The sequence below is a fragment of the Dendrobium catenatum genome, unplaced genomic scaffold, assembly GCF_001605985.2.
Source record: "Dendrobium catenatum unplaced genomic scaffold, ASM160598v2 fragScaff_scaffold_621, whole genome shotgun sequence".
NCBI classification, from domain to species: Eukaryota; Viridiplantae; Streptophyta; class Magnoliopsida; order Asparagales; family Orchidaceae; genus Dendrobium; species Dendrobium catenatum.
The window spans coordinates 20,455,663-20,474,022 of record NW_021319083.1 but is presented as its reverse complement, the minus strand read 5'-3'; the positions used below and the strand labels follow the sequence as shown (position 1 = coordinate 20,474,022).

Genomic DNA, 18,360 nt, shown 5'->3' with positions numbered 1-18,360 from the left:
ATATATTTATTGATCACAACATAAATAACCTAAGGCCTTCTGTAAAATAATCAAGAATCCTTAATCTAATAGCTTGAAGATAATTTGTGCTACAGATCAAGCTTAATTTTATGAGTTTAAATAATCTCATTTACATTAAAAGAGAGAAAATCATTCATATTCAAACAACAACTTCGTATTAATATTACATAAAAATATTTAAAAAATTAACTGAAATAAGGAAGAAAAAAACAGCTTTTAAATATTTTTAGCAACTTCATAGTATTTACACTTCCATTGTTATTCAATCTGTTCAAATTGTGGGATTGATTCTGTTTTGAAATAACTAAGCTCAAGTTTTCAATTTATATTACCTCTCCTTGTTTAAATTTGGTTGATGTTCTCTTTGATCCTTGCTAAAATGTTCATTACAATCATGTATTTTCAATTCCTTAAACTTCTAAGATTAAGGTTTCATTTAGGATGGTTTTGTACTGCTTTTTAAAACGACTTTTTAATACAAAATTTTTTTAATTCAAAAAATTATTATACTAGAAAGCTGTTTTAGAAAGTAAGAAGAAAGCCATCCCAAACTAAACCTTAGATTACTATTTTTTCTCTGATTTCAAGAATTTTTTGCACTAAAAAGTAACTTTACAAATATGAGTGTTAATTTCAGGTCTCGTGACCCGGCACTATTCGGGTCTAACCCGAACCCGACCCGTTTTTATAAACGGGTCAATTTTTCTGACCAGAACTCGACCTGCTTCGGGTCCGGGTTAACCCGACACGACTCGAATGACCTGTTTTCCAACAAAAAATTGCTAGTTTTCAGGTCAAAAAGGGTATATCTCATTTTTTTCAATAAAAACGGGTCTATCTCATCTTTTTTGGGTAAAAAACGGGTCAATTTTGGGTTGCCGGGTCAAATTTGAGTTTTCTGTTCAAAATTGGTCAATTTTGGGTCAAAGGGTTAACCCGAACCCGACTCGATTTTTGAAACGGGTCGAAATGTTGAACACGAACCCGACCCATTTCAGGTTCGGGTTGACCCTAACCCGAAATTTTCGGGTCAGGTTTCAGCTCGTATCAAATATTGACACCCCTATTACAAAGCAATAAGAAAATCGTCTCAAATAAAACCTAAATATAATTTCATGATCCCTTCTATAGTTTTTATTTTATTTGATAATTGCATGAAATTTTCATCATAAAACACTTATGATTTGGATTATAGCAACAACCTTCTTCATATAACAAAAGCAACAGCTCTATTGTTACTCAGATGCTCCTCTACTTAAGGATGTATCCCTATTTTATCTCATAATTATCTATTATTTATACATTACTTTGAAAAGTGATATTTAGGTGTTTGAGACTTTGAGTCGAGGAAGAAGTGATACATTAAAGCATACAAAGATTTTGTTTTTGAGTCCTTATTTAAAGCTATGATATAATCTAACCATTATTTGTGATTTTTTTTCATAGCATTTATTTGCTTTTTTATTGGTTCGACTCAAAATTGATCTGATTCGAATCCAGTCAATCAAAATCTGACCCGTTTAATAAATAGGTAAAAAATATGGACATAAACCCTAACTCGCTAGCAACCCAAATGACCCAACCTGATAATATGTTCTTATTTTAAAGAGAAATTATAACTTTACCAAAATAGTATTTAGATTGATTAATAAAAATTATGACGATTTAACCAACAAATAAAAAAAGATGTAAACACAATTTAAATGAGTCATTTTGAGTCAAAAATTAGTTGGAATCCTAACCTGATCCAGAAAAATCTGGGATCGGGTCAACCCGAACCTGAAATGGGTCGGGTTCGGGTTCAACAAATCAACCCGTTTTAAAAATCGGGTATGGTTCGGGTTGACCCAGCAACCCGAAATTGACCCGAAAGTGACGAGAAAACTCATTTTGACCCGAAAACCCGAGATTGACCCGTTTTGACCCGAAAATAAAAAATTGACCCAATTTTTGACTCGAATACTAGAAATTTTGGGTCAACCCCGGGTCATTCGTGTCGTGTCGGGTTCGGGTCCGAAAACCTGACCCATTTTTAAAAACGGGTCGAGTTCGGGTTGACCCGAATAGTGCCCAGTCAATTCCGGATTCTACCCGAACCCGGGTCGTTGACCCGAATTGACACCCCTACTTGGAAGTCTATAGGTGATGGATGCTCTATGATAACTGACACACTAGCCATATAGAGTTTGACTATTTTTCTGTTCATTGTTTCTTTTTTGAAAGATTTATATTAGCAATTCAATATAATTTGTAGTAATCATATTCACTCATGTTGTGCGGGCCTTTAATTTTTCAGTGTAAGTTTTGGACTTATGTTTCATTAGTAATCCTAAACTAAACTCTCTTGCTAATTGTATCATTTGTGTTAAATATAAGAGTCAATCATATAAATTATAGATAACTAATAGTTAGTCTAATATTATATGCATATTATGTATCTTAATTTTAAATTTTTTCTTTAGTAATAAAAGAAAAATTAATTTACATTTATTTCCATATATTTCTTTTATCAGAAAATTGAATATCAAAATTGTTAAAAGGGTATTCAAAATTAACTCATTTAAAAAACAAAGTCAATTTCGAGATGCTCTGTTGTTCTCTCAAATTAAGCCCAACTCAAACTATTATGACTAGAGTCAAATAGTGATTGAAAATTTCAATTTAGAATTGATATGTCCTCAAAAAATTATCTTGATCGGGCATGAATCTCGAGGCAAAAATCAAGTTGAAAACTTCAAAAATTAAATCCGACTACGGTCCGTCTGATTTACATTGCCCATTGAATACTGTCCTTCTGACATTCGTTGCCCGCCGACTACGATCCTTCTGACTTATGTCGTCCACCGACTACAGTCCTTCAGACCAAATAAACACATCAATTGAGATTCTTTGTATTCTCATAATGTAATGCATACTATAAGATGTACATCAAGTTAAGGCCTTCCCCCAAGGAAATGCCTCATTTGTAATCAACTATAAACACTAGTGTATTCATTCAAACTGGCTAGGACCCGTGGTTTTCCCCCCTTTTAGGGGTTTTCTACGTAAAAGTCTTGGTGTCTCCTTTAATGCTGCACCCTTTCTCTTTATCTGTGTGTGCTGGATCTTCGTACAATGTTGAGACGTTAAACTTTATAATTCTTTACCGTCATGAATACTCTAGGACGCAACAAGAATTAATCTTGTTACATGCTAAAATATTTGTCGAAGCGTAGAGTTTATCAACTTAATATTATGCGAATATTTTGTAGACACATTGATAAAATAAGTCGAGAGCGGTTCTTAAAAGACAATATTTTTTACGTGGAGGCACAAAAAGGTAAATCCATTGGGTTTGACCTAATTTAAAAATGATTCTGAGTTATGCATATCATAAGTTACAAAAGATGCTTACCTTATAATTGAGATATACAATGATATACCGTAGTAGATATGAAGTGTAAGAATGACTTTTATGATGAGATTTGGATAATCAAGATATCTAATTTCTTTTAATAATAAATTGTCAGGAGAAAATAAATCTATTGATCAACATTTATATTGATTACTCTAACAATCATTATAATATTCAAAGAGTAATATAAATACAATAATTCATCTTCATGCCCATGAATAAAAAAAAAATAACTAAAATACCAATACCAAAAGATAAAAACCCGAAGAGTTCACACTATCTGATTACACAGTGTACAGGGCACTGAGGGCGGCACGCACTCTGCACACGGCTTGGAAATTCTAAAATGACGTTGAGTTCTCTGCGAGCGCTATCGGTGTCGCCGCTTCCTCCACCTGGTTTGAGGAACTCTGCGCTCGGGAGGCGGGGGATTATATTCGTGAAGAAAGATGAACAGGTTTCTCATCCTTTTTTTTCTCTGTTTATCTTGAATTTGTAGTTTTCCTCCAAAATTTACGATGTTTCTCTCCGTAGATTCGTTTCCTACGGAAAAATTGGTTAAGTTGGACAAACCCAGTTGGCATTTCGAGGATATTTATTAAAATGTGGGTTGATAATTAGGGATTAGGAGCTTTTCGGTTCTGCTATCTAGGGATTTGTTTGCCAAAAAAATGTACGAGGGAATTTTGATCCCTTGCATCGGGATATATCGTTCCATGTTGTTGGGAACGATTGTGAAATAGAAGGGAGTTTAAGTATTGGAACCTGCTGGGGTTTTAGATAGTGTTTAATTTCGTTGACACGGGTTTGGAACAACTAGTAGAACTTCAAACATATTTCTTTGGAAAGGTGGTACTCTCTATGAGTTATATAATTTCTAGCCAAAAGCAAAATTTTCTGAACTTTTAATCACATATGAGATTCCTTGAGTTTTGCAAAAAATGAAGTTTTTCCTTTCGAATCTGGTGTATGTGAAATTTGCTATCAGTGAAGATCAAGCTAGCATTCACTTTTTAGGTGCTGTAATGATAGTCTCTGGGTTTATTTAGCTTCTTCCATAGTTGGAGGTTTGTTTACTGAGAAAATGTTCTTAATGATTTATTTAAAGTAAAAAGGCTTGTAATGATAGCATCCATTTATGAACATCTACCAACCTTATTTACAACTTTTGAAATATATGTCAAGATCACTATACATATTATTAAAGCGTCCTTTTTATTATGTACAAAATTTTAAATTTTTTTTCTATGTTTAAGAGTGAACACCAAGAAGTAATGAACTCAAGCATATGCATTGTAATGATGAATACTTGATAGAGATTTATAAAGATAAGGTTGGATTATCGGAAAGGAAGGAGCTGAGTTCTATTGTTTATGGATTGAACTATTCACCTCATTCAATGAAAACTTCAATTCTTAAATTTACATCATACCTTGTGGATGACTACATTAGTTTTAACTCCACGTAGCAAGATTCACTGTGGTTTGAGTTGATGCAACATAATCTCATGCACATGGACCAGTGACTAGATCATTGGTAGGAGCACAACTTTAGGCTTTAAGATTAATGTATTCATCATCATCATTAGTATTCAAGAAACTCAGTAAATGATTTGGATCAAGCATGTGGCCTATTTTTGATTGAAATCCCTACATGTGCCAGAATTCATGATCACTCTCTTTCGATACAAACATGGCCAACCCTCTTACCCCTTATTTAAGTAACATGTGTTCAAATCAAGTCTAATTACCCTCCAAACTTTGCTTTGATAGTCACTCAAAGGAGGGAAATTATCGATTGCATCTAAATGGCCCTGATGAATATATATATATATGTGTGTGTATACATGCACCTTCTTTGTAACTTTGATAAATCAAATGTATCAGTGAGCAAATTTTACTTTGCTTGGTTGCTTTTCGAGAAATTGTGTCAGTGGCTTACTCTTAGAAGAGATCTTTGATAGTTTCGTTGGTCATCTAGTATTTGTCTTATTCCATCACCCTCTCATGGTCGACCAATACCCCTCTTCTTAACCCTAGCTACCCCTCCCTCATGTTGTTCCTCACCAAAATCAAAACCATCCCGAGATATCTCTATTATACTCCCTCTGAAGGCAACCCCTCCACCTTCCGATCTTTCAGCGTAGTCTATTAACCCTCCTTTTAGCAGACCACCATCAACCCTAGGCTTCTCCATATATCACCACAAGAAAGCATCATCACCCTTTACTCAAAGATCCTACCCACCACCATCCATCAACATACCTCTCTTCTCTTAACTCCATCAATGTTATAGTTACACTAGGCCTTTGGAAATAGGTGGTTTTTATATATAAGAGATGATAAGGAGATTAAAAAGGATCCATAATTTATCTATGCTCCTAGCTGGTACTGAATAATTTGATAAAGCTCCTATGGCTTGAGCATGTGCGGTACTCCAAATGTTACCTTCCAACATATTATAACAATTCTTAGTGCAGGTAGCTTAAGCAGGAGGGGAAAGATCAAATGCAAAAGCACCTTGTAGAATTGTTCAGCTTTAACTAGCGTGTTGCGTTCAGATGAATGAAGTTTTCTACTTGGCTTAGTGATGGACTGGTCGATTTGATTGGAAGGGAATCAGGAGGGAGCTATTTAGGAAGGTTTATAATCAAAGGAAAATTATTTAGGAAATTTTTAGTTATAATTGGGAGGGAATTATTTAAGGAAAGGAGGCTGATTTGGGAGGGAATTAGGAGAGCCTTGATGAGGACATCGGAGATCAACGGCTACAATCTTGAGTCTATTTATTTATGTGTTTTATTTTATTTTGTTGTTTTTCCCTTTTTACCCTTATGAGTAATCATGTAGTGTTGTAGCCCGAAGGGCATTTTAGTCAATACCTCTTTTCTTTTCATGAGGCCTATTTATAGGCTAGTTTCTTGTAATTTGGGGATGATGAATTATTGATAATGAAATTTTATGTTATTGTTGATCTCTTAGTGAGTTCATGAGGGGAGAAGCCCGAGGAGGGTGATTTGCAGTACCCGTCAATCTTGGTGGATTCCAAGGTTCGCGGTTCTCTTATCTTTCTTTTCTTTTATTTTTCTTTGCATCGAATTCCCTCCCAACTTCCCACCCGCCGGCCTCATTACCCACTAAGTTTTTCTTGGTAATTTTTCCCTAACCCAAGTCCTTCCCCTTGCTGCCAGCCACCATCTACCCTGCTAAATCCCCCCCCCCCCTTCTTCAGCCAACCCATATGTTTGAAATTCAAATTTCAAAAGGGCATTGATTACTTCCCTAAATTAAGGCAAAGTAATTAAGAGAGCTATTAATTGAATTTTAAATTCAAATTTGAAATTAAAAAGCTTTCCAAATAATAGCACTTAAATTACCCTCTTAATAAAATCTGAAATTTAATTCAAATTTTCTTTAAACCCTTGATTAGTGTGTGGGCCCCACTTCATTAGCCTTAATTCCCCTCTACCCTCTCTCTCTATGGCCGGCCCCTCTCCATGCTCATTTTCTCTCTCCAATTTCATTAATAGCCCCTCATTAAGCCTCAATAATTACCTCCCACAATTCCCTCTCATCCAATTTAATTCTCCCCATTAAAATTTGAATTTAAATTCAAATTTATCCCACCAAATTCACTTAATCTGAAAATTAATTTCAGATTTCTATTCTCTCTCCCCAAATTGATTTGGGATTTAATTAATCTTGCCACCTAGGCAAGTAAATTAATCTCAAGACCATTTCCCATTGTTATTCCCAAATTTTCCTGCTATACTCTTTCAATTTTTGCATCCAGAAAGCCGGAACACAGCAGTTCTTCATGCCAAATTGTTGTTCAGAAATTTTCTGGACAGATTTTGTGCACTGTCCTGAGATCCGATAACCCCTAGAATTGCTGCCAAGGTTCCTAAGGTCAAGGCGTGCTGTCCAAACTTTCGTACCAGCTGTCTGAAGATTTTGGTTCCCTGTCCAGGGAAGTCTGCACATGTTTCTTGTTGTCCAGCCATTTGGAAGGACTTCAAATGCTGCCCGGACGTTCTAGGTTGCTAATCACACGTTTAGGAAGGTTCTTAGATGCCACCTACTTCCTCCCAAGCCTTCCTACAGCCGCAGGAACTTCGTATTTTCTGATTACTTGGGTAAACTCCCCTCCAATTCTCTTATCTCCTTAGTTTACTCCTCAATTGTAGTTTTAATGTGATTTACGACGATCATGCCAATTATTCTCCGCTTAAGCTTAGTGTTTGGTAGAATTTTGTGAGGGACCTCTCCTAATACTGCTCTTATTGTTAACTCAGGGATTATTATTGAAAATCAATCATGTATGCAACGTTAGATTAACTTGAATGTTTTATGATCTTAACTTTTACGTGTGTGATTCAGGATAAGCTTGTATTTTACCGCTCTTAGTGTTTTCTTTTGTCGTTAGAAAATTCATTTTGAAGATATGATTATTGTGGCTTCTAACACTTAAGCGTGCAAACTTTTCAAGTAATTCAACTTTGCATGATCGTTCTACATCAAAGCCTATTTAAGACTAACAATAGGGTGATTTCAGGATTATATTTTGAGTTTGCTGAAATTAGAATATGTTAGATTGTGAGGGCTCTAGCCACCGAGTAGGGATTTGGGAGAGCCGGATCTTCCTCTCCAGCTGAAGATCCAACTATATCTTTTTATTTTCTTTCATATTTCTTGCAATAAAAATAATTTTGGTGTGTTCTTCTTCCTAATTTCTTATTGTCGTTCGCTAATTTCGAGGAAATGGTATTCACTTCTTATCACTTAGTCTTAGGTGGTTTCTTTTGCTTGGCACAATTCATTGCTCCTCTATGTCGATTAGATCTACTTGATTGCTTGCGTGCTAGTCGACTTACAATTTTCTTCATCCAACTTGTCAACAACTCATCTTGTAAGCATGTGATACTCAATAATCGATATTTAGTAATTTGGTGCCCGTACCTGCTTCAAATTTGCTAATTATTGGCTTAACAAGTTAATCTATTTAACTTTTCGGTTGCACTTATTCGGGTAAATTAGGATTTAAGAGGGTTTAGATTTCTAGATTGTTACCCTCATTGGCATACTAAGTTCCAAGGTTCAAATTTGCCCTTTCAATGGAGTTTCTTTTTTATATAGTTGTATGAGGATAAAATATATACATCTTGAGTACACCCTTGGGTTTAGTTGATCTAATTGAATGTGGAAGTTAATTGTTGAAGAGTATGCCACCATTCGGTGCAACCTACTCTACTTGGCATGGGGATTTACAAGGAACATGTTCAAGTTGTTACTTTGAACTCCAGTCTAGTTGGCACAATCATGACAGGCATTGGGTGGTTACAACAAACTTAATGATAGGGGTTGCAACGTTCAACTGATGAATTTAACTGCATCCTTAACAGAGTGACCATGGTAGTATAATGGCAGTTGTATTCATGAGGTGAACTACTTGATGGCTGCCAATAGGGATGAGTTAGGGGATCTTCAAAGGTACCTCGATGGGTCTATTAAGTATATTGTTCCGCCCTTCAGAGTTTTTTTTTTTTTTTGATATAATAGTGTGGGTATAAAATGTACATAACTTGAGTTCATCATTGGATTGACATGTTCAAGAAGTTACTTAGTTGAAGGGTCATGGTAGTGTAATGGAAGCAACAATCCCTTAATCAAAGTGGATGAGCCAGTGGCACTTCACTGGATCCTTTAAATAGAGACTGTCTTCCCAGGAGATAGATGACTGATTCCTAAACCAACAATCCCTTAATCAAACTATGAGAGAGAGAGAGCCATCTGATTAAGTATCCAACATTCTCTCTTTTTCCGTACCCTTTAGTCCGAAAGCTTAATAATACTCTCCCCTCATCTCTCTTTCTCTATGCTCTTCTTTATCTTAGTCTGGTGAACTAACTAGTAATCACACAACTGTGAACTTACGAGCATGTTCTGTTTCCAACCCACTCATGTGTCAAATTAACAATAGCTTTCTTCTCAGCAATGGACACAATAGTCTAACAAGGCAGTAATTAGTACTTGAGAGATGAATCAAATAAATAAGAAAGCCGCTACATGTGGCTTCTGTGACTGTAAGCTTACTAAGCAAATCCTCAGTAACAAAGCAGACTGATTTATGGTGTATATGCCGTCACGTTTTACATTATTATTATTATTATTATTATTATTTTGTAGTGAAACCAACAAGGCAATCGACTAGCGTACAAGAACAACAACAACATCAAGACTTTATCCCACTACATGGGGTTGGCTACATGAATCCTTTATCTCTATTGTGTTCTATTAAGAGTCAAATTCTCATTTATATTACTTTCTAACCGAGTTTTTTAGGTCTACATCCACCTTTCTTAATATAGGCCGGATTTAATATATCTACTCCCCTAATCGGGTCATCAAAAGGCCAGCTCTTTATGTGACCAAACCATCCATGTTAACTCTCTCTAATCTTATCTGCCACTAGAGCTACTCCAATCTTTTCACGTATATACTCGTTTCGTATTCTATCTCTAAATGTAAAACCAATCATCCACCTAAGCATCCCAACACTTAATTTTTTTACTACTCTTTTAATGACCATTATGCACCATAAAATATTTTGTCTTACCATCATCTCATAAAATTTTCTCTTAAGTTAGAGGGGTACTTTTCTATCACATAACAGACCCAATGCATTCCTCCACATCAACCATACAAATTGAATTCTACTAAAAATATCTCCATATATTTCAGCGTCTCTTTGAACAATAAATATGAGATATCAAAAACATGCACTCTTTTTAATGAGTTGATCACCCAAAGTCACAATCCCGCCACTTGATATATTACTACAAAAATTACACTTCATGTATTCCGTTTTAGATCTACTCAATGGAAAACCTTTAAAATTCACTTGTAAAATTCAAGTGTTCATTCTTTTCCCTCTCTAATTTTATCAACATGAAGAATATCATTAGCAAAAAGTATATACCAAGGTATATCCTCTTGTAAATGTCTAGCAAGAATATCAATGACTAAAGCAAAAAGACATTGGCTTAAAGCTAATCCTGGATGTAATCCAATTGAAATAGGAAAATACTTATTCAAACCACCTTATATTTGAACAAACATCTTTTATATACATATCATTAATGACTTGAATATAAATATTATTTGCTCCTTTCTTTTCTAGAACTCTCCAAGGCAGTTATCTTGGAACTTTACATATTATTTATCTAAATCAATAAATATCATATGCATATCTTCCTTGCTCTCTCTGTGCTTCTCCATCAATCCTCATGACAAATGTATAGCTTCCATAGTAGACATACTTGGCATGAATCCAAATTGATTTTGAGAAATATTAGTAAGTATCACAATTCACACCCTAACCTATCCTCAATTATTCTCCCATAATTTTAATGTTTGACATATTAACTTAATTCTTCTATAATTCACACGCTTTTGTGCATCACCTTTATTCTTAAAAAATAGGATTCAACACAAACCTTATCCACTCATCAGACATCTTTTAGTCTTCAAAATAATATTTAAAAGTTTAGTAAATCAAGAAATTCCTTGATCTCTAAAACATATACACACTTCTATTGGAATATCATCAAGTTCCATTATTTTTCTACAATTTCATTTTATTTAAAGTTTCTCCGATTTCGATTTTACTAATACGACGATAAAAACAAAATTTTTTATTTTTATTAGGGTGCTAACACCTTAAAATCAATCATATTCTCACAATCTTCATTGAAAAATTTATCAAAATATCTCATCCATGAATGTTGAATATCATCTTCTAAGAAAAACACTTTTTTTATCTTGATCCTCAGTGAACTAGCATATGGAATACAAAATCTCATATTCCTTGATTATCCTTGATTACCTGTTAGCTTCCTTCAAGATATAATAGACCTCTCAGTTTACAAATCTAATATAAGTTTGTAGGGAATTACATATATGCGTGCATCTGTTATTGTGTAGTTATAAAGACTTCATTTTCATTTTTGCATAATCAAGCCCTATTAGGATTTGAGTCATGATTCAGGCTGTTGATTTTCGTTTTATGTTAAATCTCCTTAAAAGAAGCTCGCTAGTTCTGTTGACATCTTATTTCAGAATGAAACTTATTTGTACAAAGTATTACTCAATTTTTGGGTGCTCTTTAGAACAGACAGTTTGGAACCATTTTCTGAGTCTCATATTCCTTTCTAAGGTTGAAGAAATTTTGATTTATTCTTTTCTTTCATTCTTTCTGGCATTTTTATATACTTAAAAAAAAAAGGCATAGTGCTCATTTCTATGGTGATGCTCTGTTCTTGTGCAAGCTCTGATCATATGTTTTTAGAAATATTCTCCATTTATATTTCCGTAGCATGTTCCTTTAAGAATCAATATCCCTGAACTTTGTTATGAAGCTTGGTAGTTGGTAGTCACTTAGGGCATCTCCAACCAAAAATCTCATTTTTCACTCCAAAATGCAGTGAAACTAAAAAATGGCATGATTCATCTCCAATCGAACTCCATTTTGCACCCTTCGTAGAAGGTAACCGTCTTTCTCCTCTTTCACGTGTTTCTTCGACAAATCCGGTAGAAACAGAAAAATAACGCAGGTGAACAGTGCAACACCAATATTGGCGTCGCACTGTTCACCCGCAACCAAATACCGAAAGTTTTGCCATTCGGCTGGAGCTCGCGAGCGACGCCATTCATGTGTTTGGAGTTCGGTTGGAGATGCCCTTACTAATCCAAGTATTTAAAAGCTTGTTATTTCAATGCAGCCAAGTATCCGATTAAAGCAACAAAAAATTGTTCCAAGCTTGTCACGTAGAGATGCACTTTCACTCCTGCCTTCCACTCTTCTCACAAACTTCCTAGTAACTGAAACTGCTGAAGCGCGCGCTACTAGATTAGAGAACAAGAGGAGAGCAATAGAGAAGCTGGAGAAACTGCGAGAAAAGGCAGGAAAAGCAAAGGAGAAGGCAGAACTGGGCTCAAATGAAAATGAAAAATCAGCACCAAGCCTTTCAAATAGCTTCCCCGTGCCTACGATTGAGGCCAATCTCAAAACTGCAATGTCCCATCCTTCATCTTATAGTGAGGCATCTCAGATTTAGGTTTCATTTGGGACGGGTTTTTTACTGTTTCTTAAAACAATTTTTTAATATAAAAGCTTTAATTTTTGTACTAAAAAGTTGCTTTATTAAGAAGCAATAAGAAAGCCATCCCAAATGAAACTTAGGCCTCGTTTGGGACGGCTGTCTTCCTGCTTCTTAAAGCGGCTTTTTAGTATAAAAATTTTAAATTTTATACTAAAAAGCTGCTTTAAAAAGCGGGAAGAAAGCCGTCCCAAACGAAGCCTTAGTTGTCTTATTTTAGTTCTCCAGAAACTTTTGTGGTTTACTGCTTATGTTCTAATTTGCAAATATTTCTTGTCATTGAGATTATTTTGTATTTGCAATGATCCTTTCTCCTATGGAATAGGATGACTGACATGTTTTAGTTTATATGCTGATTGGGAGTTGGCTAATGTTTTTGTGTACTTCAAGTGCAAGAAAAATAAAGCAGCTTTATCATTGATCCTTTTCGATATTGCAATTATTGTCAATTGAGGTTTTCGATACAAATAGGAAAAAATAAATATAAGAAATAGAAACTATCATTCTAAGCAGAGATATGCACTCTACTGTGGTTATATACTCTTACATGTCCATGCAGGCAATTCACATTTATCTAACAAATTCTTATTAAGAACTCAACCATAGGGATGTCATGGTTAAATTGACACTTGCCCAAAGGAAACATGTTCCTGTAGAGCAGTAGTTGACATCATGTCGGGACAAGTAGCTACTCTTCCTTGGGGAAGTCATAGCATGCAGACTCACCCTAGGAGATTAGACCGAGGGTGCAATCATCCCCGACAAGCTCCTCCGGAGGACCTGCCTTGACCAATTTGAGGATCAATGGCCTCAACAAAACCCACTACTTGTAGCAGCTGTTTGTGATAGGCGAGTGCTGTTTGTGATTAAGGCGACTCGCCTATCACAAACATCCCTGATCAAATTACAAAAAATGTGCTCCTTTGAAGCCTATTATCATGATTTCATGGATTGAACTTGTCCAAGGATCACTGTCACTTTCACCCGAAGGACCCATCTGTCACTCCTAGGGATTTGACTCTTATGTCAAGGGACTTGCTTTCATAAACTCATCATGTGAGCCATATTCCGAAGACTAGTCCAAGGCACTCATCGAGGTCCTCATATACATCATCCAGTTAGTTCACAAGTCTGTGCCAATCTTTATTGGTGATGTCATGTATTGTTTTTTATATTTATTTTAGGTATAATTTCTCTTGTATCTCTCTTAATCTTATAAATAGAAGATGAAGAGGCATGTTAGTTTAATTTCCCATGCTAAAGATTGCAAGAGAGCCATCCCCAAGAAAGAGTTTGTGCTTAACAAGGTCATCTCTCTTACATTATTCTGGTTGCCCTGGTGTTGGGGAAAGGGTGGATTTCATGAATGGGAATGGCAATAACCATTGCCTTTTTAATGGTGTTCATTTTTTTAAACTTGTTGCTTTCAATAGGTGGTTTAAATAATGTATTTTTCATTAATTCACTTATTCTTTCTTGCAAGTTGCTCTTCAAATAGCAAGAGAATCGATGAATTAAATGTACACCTCAGTGCTAATTTGTCTTAGAGGAGCTTAATTAGAGAGGATGCTTGCCTCAACAAGAAAAACTCTGTTAGCCAAAGCAACCTGTCTTTCTCAGAAGGGCCCCTCTACATGAGTTGTACACCTATCAACCTCACCTTAACGACCTCTTTTGTCGTGCTAGTCCCTAACTCAGAAGGACTCGCTCATGGCACTTGTCAAAAGCATTCACCAAAGACGCTCACTGGAACGACTGGCTAGAGACACGTATCAAAGTCGTTCTAGAGCCATGTCAAATATGATATAACATATGCATCTATTCCAATTAGTCCATGTGCATGTAATAATCAAATATTATGTTTTATTAAAACTAAATAGATATTTGTAAAACTAAATAGATATTTGTAATTATTAAAAAAGTTCATGTGTATGATGGGCTCATTTGGTCTTTATTATTATCTTATTAATAACATGTATTTTTTGATAATAATAAAATACATGTTACTAATAACTATTATATAAGATGATATATATGCCTAAATAGATATATGTAATTATTAAATAAGATGACAAATTAATTATTATAAAAAATACATGTCATTAATAATTATGAAATATTTTGACATTTGATTTGGGTTTTAGTAAAATGATAATAGTTTACTTTTTATAAGGTGTAACATTCATGTTTTGTTAGAACAATTCAAAATCATCAAGTAGAAAGAATTTTTTGGTAAGTTTTTTTTTTTGGTGACGAGGAAGCACTGTCCTTAGGTCAGTGAAAATCCCGGTCGATCTAGCGTGCAACCCACACCAATTTACACGGGCCAACACTTAAGGCTCTCACTGCTTGCCAAGGGATTCGAACCTGGGACCTAGACTTTGTCCCGCCGGCTCTTCACCACCCGGACTAGCAACGGTGGGTAGAAAATTCCTATTGATAGGTTTATTCCTCAAGTCATCCTAAGTATAGTTTTTTTTCCTTTTAGGTCCTTTATGTCCATATTAATCAAATATGTATATCTAATTACTTCTTTTGCATCATCATTCTAAACTCTTTTTTACATTTGAACAGTTTTTTTAGAAGGCCAAAGAAGTATGGTTTTATTACACCAAAATATAGTTTTAGGGTTCATGTGATGATATTCTTCATTGACTAGTATTTTTATGAAATAAAATCATTATTATTTTGAAAGAGAAGGTCGTGTTGCGTGCTTGAATATTTACGACGGTAAAAAAAGTTTATCATCATATAATATTATATAATGATTAGCTAATAACATCGTATGTTGAGCAATAATTGATAGTGTGCTTGATCATTATCTTATATGAGGGGAGACTGAATGATTTGTAAGGCTGACTTCAAACATCAATTATTGATCAACTACATACGATGGTAAGGATGGATGATAATATGTATCGACGACATATATGAATTTTAATGATCATATCTCGCAAATTCTCTCAGTCAAAGTCTCCTTTGAGGTCTTTTGAAATGTGTAGAAGGATGGACTTTTCAATTAGATAGGAACATTCCTCAATTACAGAAGAAATTATTTTGTGTAGACATCGGACGGTCCAGAGACCAACCTGAACGCGCCATGTCATTCGGTACTGAGTGATACTGAGCAAAAAAAAGTGTGTGACACATTTTGATTGATCTCCAGACATCATACGATATCCGCGCAGAATAATTTTTTCAATTATAAAATGCTTAAACAACACAAGAAAGGAGATTCCCACTGGTCAGATCTTGACTACTTCTGTCTTCAAATAAAGATAATGTAAGCATTATATTTCCTTATATTTATTTTTTGGATTTCAGCTATAATCCTATTACTTTGGATTTTTTAAGGAATCAACATTTCAATAATAATTTTAACTTTTTTTTTTATTTTTTTTATCGATAAACTCATAGAAATATAAATTATTAAGTTGATTTTTAAAATTTTAAATTTTGTGTTAAAATTAATATTATATAATATTTAAATCATATAAATTTTTATAAAAATTCAAAAATGTAAAGTTTTTTTTTTTTTTGGGAAATTTTGGGGCCAAGGCCCATATATTACTGAAATAAGGAAATATTACAAGTAACAATTGAAAAAAGCCCAATCATAAGAAACAACAAAAACTTATGAGGGCCAGTATAAAAAACCACAACTATACCACCTAAAATTACAAAAATAAACTTTTGTATAACCAAAATGTGGTAGAAGATGCAAAGCATCAAGACTCAGGCTGCTGATCGAAAAGATAAATCAATTGTAAGCCCACTCGAGAGAAGCGCAAAAATCCCCTGGTTGCCAAAAAGACCCTCCAAGGGGAGAAAGGTCCAGCAGTGATCATCATCGTCCACAAAATAACTCCCCAGGGACCAAAAAACAGCAATCCTGGTTGCCCCAAAGCCCGTCCAGGTAAAATTCGGGATGATCCAACAGTGTAGCAGAAGGTTGCTCCACATGCATAATACCACCAATGCCAGCCAGCCTAACACCATTGCCTTTCGAAACAGAACAATGCTAGGAATAGGTACATAGTTACCAAAATAACAGTCAGCCATGAAATAGAGAAGAGTGAGGATTCTCCAGAAAACCATATAGCAACAGCCATCTCAAAGCAATGTCAACAAATCATACCCGTTTTTCCAATTCATCAGTTTAGAAACAACAGCTCTTTTAATATTGTGGCTTAAGGTAGTAGAAGATGCAAAAATATTCCCAAACTTCCTATCATTTCTTTCTCTCCAGAGGTGATAAATGGCACATCATATAATGAGGTAATAAAAAGGCTTTGAATTCCCTTGCATATGACTAAAGCATTCAAAGGTCTGCAGAATATTAGGCCTAAAAAGATGATTTGCCATGGTGGGAAGGAGATTAGAGATAACCAAAAAGGAGTAATCACACTCAAAGAAAAGGTGTGAGATGTTCTCATTATCTTTGAGACATAGGGTGCAGCAGGTGTTAACAATAATGCCTCGAGAATTGAGCACATCCACAGTTTTTAGTCCTCCCCGCAGGGCCATCCAACCGAAGCAAGAAAACCTCAGACAATACCGTTTATGCCATATGAATTGATGCCAATCACACATAAAATCATTCTTCAAAAGAAAATTATAATAATTGCTATGAGCATTGCCATTTTCCCCATCCCAAGTGAGACAGGGAGTATCATTCCCCATTACAGTAATCCCAGAAAAAGCCAACAGCAAGGAGGAAGAGAACTGAGGAGGCAACAACCAGCCAGTATCATTGAGTATCGCAGAAATCCGAGAGTTATCAGGGAAATAATTAAGGATCCCATGCTCACCAATCAAATCCTGAAGTTGAACCCCATTACACCAATGATCCCAATATAAGGAAATGGGGGCCTTGCTAGTTGGATTGAAAATGAATTTTTCTTTAGCTACATGAGCAACACTACAAACTTTCTTCCAAAAGGAGGTGGACTTCACAGATGGCGGTTTCCAAGGGGACACATATTTTTGGAAGATCCAAGAAGCAAGGGGACTGCTGTGATTATATAGTCTCTTAATAAGGGAACATTGAAAACTGAATTGCACAGAGTGAAGAGACGGAAGGCCTATGACACCATAAGCCTTAGGTTTGCAAGTGTTCTTCCAGGATATGAGATGCATTTTACGTGCCGAAATATCACCAAAGTAAAGAAATTTTGCGCAATGTTTCTCAATTTGCCTACTAATTGTTTTAGGTATTATCGCTCCACGTATCCAATAGGCAATGGTATTCCATATGGTAAACCGAAGGAATTGCAACCTCCCCGCAAAGGAAAGGGATTTTGCTTTCCAGCCAGAAAGTTTGTGCGTGATAGTTTCCATTAACTTAGAAAAATCAGTAAGTTTGGGATTGTAAGGGGAAATGGGAATCCCTAGGTATGCAATAGAAGCAGAAGAGCATGATATCTTGAGAATGGAGAAGATGGCAGTGGGATTAGGATAGTTTTTGGACAGCAGAAGAGAGCTCTTCCCATAGTTCACCTCCAAACCAGAAGCCACAGAAAAAATCCCAATCAACCGGCACAACTCCTCACAGTTTTAGATGTCAGCTTTTCCAAATATAAGAAGGTCATCAGCATACATCAGATGGGATAATTTAATCCCATCCACCATAGGGGCTTCAAAGCTTGCATCATTATCAACAGACAAGAAAAAGCATCCATGACGATGCAAAAGAGATAGAGGCTTAAAGGGCACCCCTGTCTCAGTCCAGCAGAGGAGGGAAAAAAACCATGGAGCACCTCGTCAATGCAAACAGAAAACCAAACCT

At 35.3% G+C, this 18,360-nt stretch overlaps 1 protein-coding gene across 1 annotated transcript; it reads left to right on the top strand.

The window, feature by feature from the left end:
* Nucleotides 1-3,691: 3,691 nt before the first annotated feature.
* LOC110111485 lies at nt 3,692-12,649 on the top strand. Its single transcript, XM_020843391.2, has 2 exons — nt 3,692-3,872; nt 12,195-12,649. Exons 1-2 carry the CDS (start codon nt 3,762-3,764, stop codon nt 12,528-12,530), a joined length of 447 nt encoding a protein of 148 aa, XP_020699050.1. The 5' UTR covers nt 3,692-3,761; the 3' UTR covers nt 12,531-12,649.
* Nucleotides 12,650-18,360: the final 5,711 nt, after the last annotated feature.